This window comes from Babylonia areolata, chromosome 16 (genome assembly GCF_041734735.1).
Source record: "Babylonia areolata isolate BAREFJ2019XMU chromosome 16, ASM4173473v1, whole genome shotgun sequence".
Taxonomy (NCBI): Eukaryota; Metazoa; Mollusca; class Gastropoda; order Neogastropoda; family Buccinidae; genus Babylonia; species Babylonia areolata.
This window is the reverse complement of record NC_134891.1, coordinates 25,975,385-25,982,884: the sequence shown is the minus strand read 5'-3', so window position 1 is coordinate 25,982,884 and position 7,500 is coordinate 25,975,385. Positions and strand designations below refer to the sequence as shown.

The 7,500-nt window shown below is 45.7% G+C and overlaps 1 protein-coding gene across 1 annotated transcript in view; it reads left to right on the top strand.

Annotated features, from left to right (window-relative positions):
- Positions 1-2,894: 2,894 nt before the first annotated feature.
- The window catches only part of LOC143291022 (uncharacterized), a 92,651-nt gene continuing 88,045 nt past the window's right edge, over positions 2,895-7,500 (top strand). The window contains exon 1 of the mRNA XM_076600609.1: positions 2,895-3,019. Within this exon, the coding sequence (XP_076456724.1) occupies positions 2,895-3,019 (125 nt within the window). The remainder of the gene's footprint in view (positions 3,020-7,500) is intronic.

The following is a 7,500-nucleotide window of genomic DNA, read 5'->3' as shown; positions in this document are numbered from 1 at the left end:
CACACACACACACATATAATTGATATACACATATAACATTCTAAGCACAAACAACTGAGAATGTTTGACTAAGTCATTTTAGATAAGTCTTCAAAAAAAAGTAAGAGATATCCATATCCCTACATATCAACTTGCACCATTTTTTTTTCAACATCTAACTTAGTTGTGTTTTATTTCCATACATGGTTTGAAATATTGTTTTTATATGTTGTTTCTAATTAAAGGTAAGTATGGCAACCATTTTAGTTTGAAGCTGTGTGTTTCACATGCGATCTTAGCGTTATATTCTTCGATTTTGTATCTTGAAACAATGTAATGTTCAAAAGCGTGAATATTTGGAAGGCATTTTTCTTTATTGCTCCCTCTCAGCTCAGCCCCCCCCCCCCCCCCATTTTCTATTTTAGTGTCCTAACATCATTGCGCACTATTGGTTGCATTATCAAATCAAATCCAAAACACTTTATTAATCCACATGGAAAATTAAGTTGTGCAACCACAGGCTCGTTGTAAACACTAGCATAAAATCATCATGCGCAACATAAGAAGAGGTTAAAACTAGTCAAATAAGAAATCCCAATAGCTGACGATAGACTTACTCCCCCCTCGCCGCACACACACATACTCATGTTAAGACAATAGGGTATTGCACAACAATATTTACAAATGTAAACATCCAACCAAAAAAAAAAGGTATATATTACTAAAAATGACACACACACACACACACACACACACACACACACACACACGTTAAGACCATAAGGTATTGTACATTTTCATGGTTTGTGTGACCAAAGACGAAAAAAAAAAAAAAAAGCAAGATGGTGGCACTACATCAAGTGACTGAATCCGCATAAAACAACAACAACAACAACAAAAAAAACCCAACAAAAAATGGGTAAAATGAGGTAACGCACTGAAAATGGGTAAACAGTATCTACTGATGGAAATAATTATCGTTTCGTACATGCACAAAAATTGCCGGTAGAATAGGTTCCTGAACTTATGAACTTCCTGAACTGACACATCTGTACGGGTGGCGGTGGCGGGGGCGGGGGCGGGGACGGGGTGGGGGGAAGCAGGGGAGGGGAGGGGGCGGGGGTTCACCTTCCCCCCTCATCCCCCCCCCCCCCTCCCCTTTTATTTGTTCTCTCGGTCAGAGTGGACAGAGGGTGGCAGCAGCCCAGCGCGGCCGGCCCGACAAGCGGTGACAGGTCAGTTGGTGGTTCCCTACCAGTGTGGCCCCTTCACACCGGACAAAGATCACAGGGTCCGCTAAGTACTCACTGTTTGCCTCCCTTGCCCCCCACACACCCCCCACCCCGACCCCCACCACACACCTACCCCTACCCTCACAGCCACTGGAGAATGAGGGGGCAGGGAGGGGGGGGGGGAGGGAGGTCCAGGGGAGGGAGGGAGGAGGAGAGAGCGGGTGGAAGGGTTTGAAAGGGGAGGTAGATATCTTGATACAAGCTGAGAACAAGTTTGCTCGTTCTCGAATAGAAGTAACTTGTTTCGCTGGGGAGAGGTGAAGGGGGGTTGGGGGCCCCGGGGGGTAGGTGGGGGGGGGGGGGGGGGGGGAGGAAATTGTTAGACCAACCTAAAGGGTCGGGAGTGAGAGATAGGGTGTGTGTGTGTGTGTGTGTGTGTGTGTGTGTGTGTGTGTGTGGTAGGGGTTGGGGTTGGGGGGGGAGGGGGCATGGGGAGGAGAGAAGAGAGAGAGAGAGAGAGAGAGAGAGAGAGAGAATGTACAAGTCAGGGTTATCGAACTCTCGTTGACCAAACAGTACTGTTGGTCTACGTGTTTCTTTTATCTTTATGCGAAGATAAATAGACCTCAAATTGAAACCCACCACCCACCTTCATCACTCCACCCTACCCCCTTCCCCTTCACTCCTCCCCACCCCCACCCCCACCCCCTCACACACAAGGTCAGCTCCAGTCTGTCACAGCTTGACCATGACATCAGCATGTGTGAGAGAACTGGGTGGGTGGGGGGTGGGGGTTGGGGGGGTGGTGGTGGTAAGGGGATGGGGGAGGGGTGGAAGGAAGGGCAAGGTGCATGAGGGGGGAGGTGGAAGGAAGGGCAAGGTGCACGAGGGGGGAGGTGGAAGGAAGGGCAAGATGTACGAGGGGGGGAGGTGGAAGGAAGGGCAAGGTGTATGAGGGGGGGGAGGTGGAAGGAAGGGCAAGGTGTATGAGGGGGGGGAGGTGGAAGGAAGGGCAAGGTGTATGAGGGGGGGGGGGTGGAAGGAAGGGCAAGGTGCATGAGGGGGGAGGTGGAAGGAAGGGCAAGGTGCACGAGGGGGGAGGTGGAAGGAAGGGCAAAGGGCACAAGGGGAGAGGTGGAAGGAAGGGCAAGGTGAACGAGGGGGGAGGTGGAAGGAAGGGCAAGGTGAACGAGGGGGGAGGTGGAAGGAAAGGCAAGGTGTACAAGGGGGGAGGTGGAAGGAAGGGCAAGGTGTACAAGGGAGGGAGGTGGAAGGAAGGGCAAGGTGTACAAGGGGGGAGGTGGAAGGAAGGGCAAGGTGTACAAGGGGGGGAGGTGGAAGGAAAGGCAAGGTGTACAAGGGGGGGAGGTGGAAGGAAGGGCAAGGTGTACAAGGGGGGGAGGTGGAAGGAAGGGCAAGGTGCACGAGGGGGGAGGTGGAAGGAAGGGCAAGGTGCAGAGGGGGGAGGTGGAAGAAAAGGGCAAAGAGTACGAGGGGGAGGTGGAAGGAAGGGCAAGGTGCACGAGGGGGGAGGTGGAAGAAAAGGGCAAAGAGTACGAGGGGGGAGGTGGAAGGAAGGGCAAGGTGCACGAGGGGGGAGGTGGAAGGAATGGCAAGGTGCACGAGGGAGGAGGTGGAAGTAAGGGCAAGGTGCACGAGGGGAGAGGTGGAAGGAAGGGCAAGATGCACGAGGGGAGAGGTGGAAGGAATGGCAAGGTGCACGAGGGGGACGTGGAAGGGCATGGTGCACGAGAGGGAGGTGGAAGTAAGGGCAACGTGCACGAGGGGGAGGTGGAAGGAAGGGCAAGGTGCACGAGGGGGGAGGTGGAAGGAAAGGCAAGGTGTACGAGGGGGGAGGTGGAAGTAAAGGCAAGGTGCACGAGGGGGGAGGTGGAAGTAAGGGCAAGGTGCACAAGGGGGGGAGGTGGAAGGAAGGGCAAGGTGTACAAGGGGGGAGGTGGAAGGAAGGGCAAGGTGCACGAGGGGGGAGGTGGAAGGAAGGGCAAGGTGCACGAGGGGGGAGGTGGAAGGAAGGGCAAGGTGCACGAGGGGGGAGGTGGAAGGAAGGACTAGATGCACGAGGGGGGAGGTGGAAGGAAGGGCAAGGTGCATGACGAGTCATTGGTATGACGAGGTCGTTCCAGGCTCACAGCCACTTGCCGGGACTGCTGGAGTTGTGTTGCATTGTACGGTACTGCGCTGTATCGTGTTGTCTTATGTTGTATTGTGTCGTACTGTGCCGTACTCTACTGTGTTGTATTGTGTTGTGTTATGTTAGAATTGTGTTGTGTTTGTTGTATTGTATTGTATTGTATTGTACCCTCCCCTCTATGATAAATGAGATAGGTGTCTTCCCCTCTATAACTATGATAAAGGTGATAGACATCCTCCCCTCTATAACTATGACAAAGGTGATAAATACCCTCCATTCTATAACTATGATAAAGGTGATAGATACCCCCTCAATGTCTGTGATAAATGAGACAGGTACCCCCCATTCTATATATATGATAAATAGATAGATATCCTTCACTCTATATCTATGATGAATGAGATAGATATCCTTCACTCTATATCTATGATAAATGAGGTAGATATCATATCCTTCACTCTATATCTATGATAAATGGGGTAGATATCATATCCTTCACTCTATATCTATGATAAATGAGATCGATATCCATCACTATATCTATGATAAATGAGATAGATATCCTTCACTCTATATCTATGATAAATGAGATAGGTATCCTCCCCTCTATATGTTAAATGAGATAGATATCCTTCACTCTATATCTATGGTAAATGAGGTAGATATCCTTCACTCTATATCTATGATAAATGCGATAGATATCCATCACTATATCTATGATAAATGAGATAGATATCCTCCACTCTATATCTATGATTAATGAGATAGATATCCTCCACTCTATATCTATGATTAATGAGATAGATATCCTTCACTCTATATCTATGATAAATGAGGTAGATATCATATCCTTCACTCTATATCTATGATAATTAATGAGATAGATATCCTTCACTCTATATCTATGATAAATGAGATAGATATCCATCACTATATCTATGATAAATGAGATAGGTATCCTTCACTCTATATCTATGATAAATGAGATAGATATCCTTCACTCTATATCTATGATAGATATCCTTCACTCTATATCTATGATAAATGAGATATCATATCCTTCACTCTATATCTATGATAAATGAGATACATATCCTTCACTCTATATCTATGATAAAGAAGAAGAACAGGGGGTTAAAGAGAGAACCCAGGTACCCCTATGTCCATGCCAATGAACAGTGAGTGAAGCATGACGGTTGAACGCGAATGAAAACTGACACTGTAACGTGACGCCGGTGGTGGTGGTCGTCCTTCGGTGTCGAGGAGGACCAGGTGCATTGTGTTTGTGGAAGTGCCGACAGAGGCAGAGACTGCCTGAACAAGCAGCTTTCTTCTTCTTCTTCTTCTTCTTCTTTTTCTTCTTCTTCTTCTTCTTCTTCTTCTTGGCTGGTAGTTCGTTCTGACCCCCCCACCCCCCACACCCCCTTCCCCCTTCAGTACTTCGTGAATCAGGTTTCGGTATTTGAGGACATTGTTCTGTGGGAAATGCGTGTTGTTTTTGGGTGTGTTTTTTTTTTTTTTTTTTAAAGTTCATCGTTTTCAATCCGCATTTCAAAGTTTTATACCTTGTTCTGATAACATGTACAGCTGTCTGCCTGCTACAGAATCAGAGAGATTCTCTTGTACATTTTTTGTTGTTGTTGTTGTTGTAGGATAATGTGTGGTAAGAAACACCTGGAAAAAATGTTCAAAGAATATGAAAGTTAACTTTATCTTTGTTTTATGTTTTTAACTGTGCTTGGGGGGCGGGGAGGGGGGGGGCTGAATTACGTTTGGTCTTCATGTGAAACATGCCATAAAGTGACTGACCCGGGACCCGATAAAGTACGGAGACACAAACATACGCGTGCGCGCGACCACACACACACACACACACACACACACACACGTTAATACCTGATTCTGACGGTCGTCAGCAGCAGTTTTGTCTGCTCTGACCCCATGTAACCCCTTCTCTTTCAAGACCCAAGAACATCAACAACAACAGCAACGACGACGACGACGAAATCAACAATAAGGAAGAAGAAGAAGAAGAATTTGTTGAAGAAGAATTTGTTGGTGAAGAAGAAGACGAAGAAGAAGAAGAAGAAGAAGAAGAAGAAGGAGAAGAAGAATTTGTTGGTGAAGAAGAAGAAGACGACGACGACGAAGAAGAAGTATTTGTTGAAGAAGAAGAAGAAGAAGAAGAAGAAGAAGAAGAAGAAGAAGAAGAAGAAGAATTTGTTGGTGAAGAAGAAGAAGAAGAAGAAGAAGAAGAATTTGTTGAAGAAGAAGAAGAAGAAGAAGAAGAAGAAGAAGAATTTGTTGGTGAAGAAGAAGAAGAAGAAGAAGAAGAAGAAGAAGAAGAAGAAGAAGAAGAATTTGTTGAAGAAGAAGTAGTAGTTGTAGAAGAAGAAGAAGAAGATGATGATGATGATGATGAAGAAGAAGAAGAAGAAGAAGAAGAAGAAGAAGAAGAAGAAGAAGAAGAAGAAGAAGAAGAAGAAGAAGAAGAAGAAGTATTTGTTGAAGAAGAAGAAGAAGAAGATGATGATGATGATGATGATGAAGAAGAAGAAGAAGAAGAAGAAGAAGAAGAAGAAGAAGAAGAAGAAGAAGAAGAAGAAGAAGAAGAAGAAGAATTTGTTGGTGAAGAAGAAGAAGAAGAAGAAGAAGAAGAAGAAGAAGAAGAAGAAGATTTGTTGAAGAAGAAGAAGAAGAAGTAGTAGTAGTAGTAGTAGTAGAAGAAGAAGAAGATGAAGAATTTGTTGGTGAAGAAGAAGAAGAAGAAGAAGAAGAAGAAGAAGAAGAAGAAGAAGAAGAAGAATTTGTTGGTGAAGAAGAAGAAGACGAAGAAGACGAAGAAGAAGAAGAAGAAGAAGAAGAAGAAGAAGAAGAAGAAGAAGAAGAATTTGTTGGTCAAGAAGAAGAAGAAGAAGAAGAAGAAGAAAAAGAAGAAGAAGAAGAAAAAGAAGAAGAAGAAGAATTTATTGGTGAAGAAGAAGAAGAAGAATTTGTTGGTGAAGAAGAAGAAGAAGAATTTGTTGGTCAAGAAGAAGAAGAAGAAGAAGAAGAAGAAGAAGAAGAAGAAGAAGAAGAAGAAGAAGAAGAAGAAGAAGAAGAAGAAGAAGAATTTGTTGGTGAAGAAGAAGAAGAAGAAGAAGAAGAAGAAGAAGAAGAAGAAGAAGAAGAAGAAGAAGAAGAAGAAGAATTTGTTGGTCAAGAAGAAGAAGAAGAAGAAGAAGAAGAAGAAGAAGAAGAATTTGTTGGTGAAGAAGAAGAAGCAGAAGCAGAATAAGTCAAATCCATACACGGTACGCCACATCTGCTAGCCAAGATGCCTGACCAGCAGCATAATAACCCAAAGCGCTAAGTCAGGCTTCGACTGCATGCACATGAAAAAAAATATATTTGTGTACCTATCAGAGTGGATGTCTTCTTCAGAATTCTGCCAAAGGACAACAGTCTCGTTGCCATGGGTTCTTTTCCAGTGCGCCAAGTGCGTGCTCAGTGCACACAGAACATCGGTTTATCGTCTCATCCGAATGACTAGACGTTCAGTTTGATTTTCCAGTCTTCTTCTTCTTCTGCGTTCACTCGTATGCACACGAGTGGGCTTTTACGTGTATGACCGTTTTTACCCCGCCATGTAGGCAGCCATACTCCGTTTTCGGGGGTGTGCATGCTGGGTATGTTCTTGTTTCCATCACCCACCGAACGCTGACATGGATTACAGGATCTTTAACGTGCGTATTTGATCTTCTGCTTGCGTATACACACGAAGGGGGTTCAGGCACTAGCAGGTCTGCACATAATTATGTTGACCTGGGAGATCGTAAAAATCTCCACCCTTTACCCACCAGGCGCCGTCACCGTGATTCGAACACGGGACCCTCAGATTGACAGTCCAACGCTTTAACCACTCGGCTATTGCGCCCGTCGATTTTCCAGTCAATCTTAGGACAAAAAGGGCGAGAGCGGGATTCGAACCCACACCGTCACGCGGACTCTCTGTGTTGTTGGCAGCTGAGCATCTTAACCATTCGGCCACCGTTCTCCCTGTGACGACAGAACAAGCCGTGAACACTTTGTATGGAGGGTAGGGAGGGGGTGGGGGAGGGGCGGAGATGGAAGGGATCCCAGAGGAGAGGGATGGGA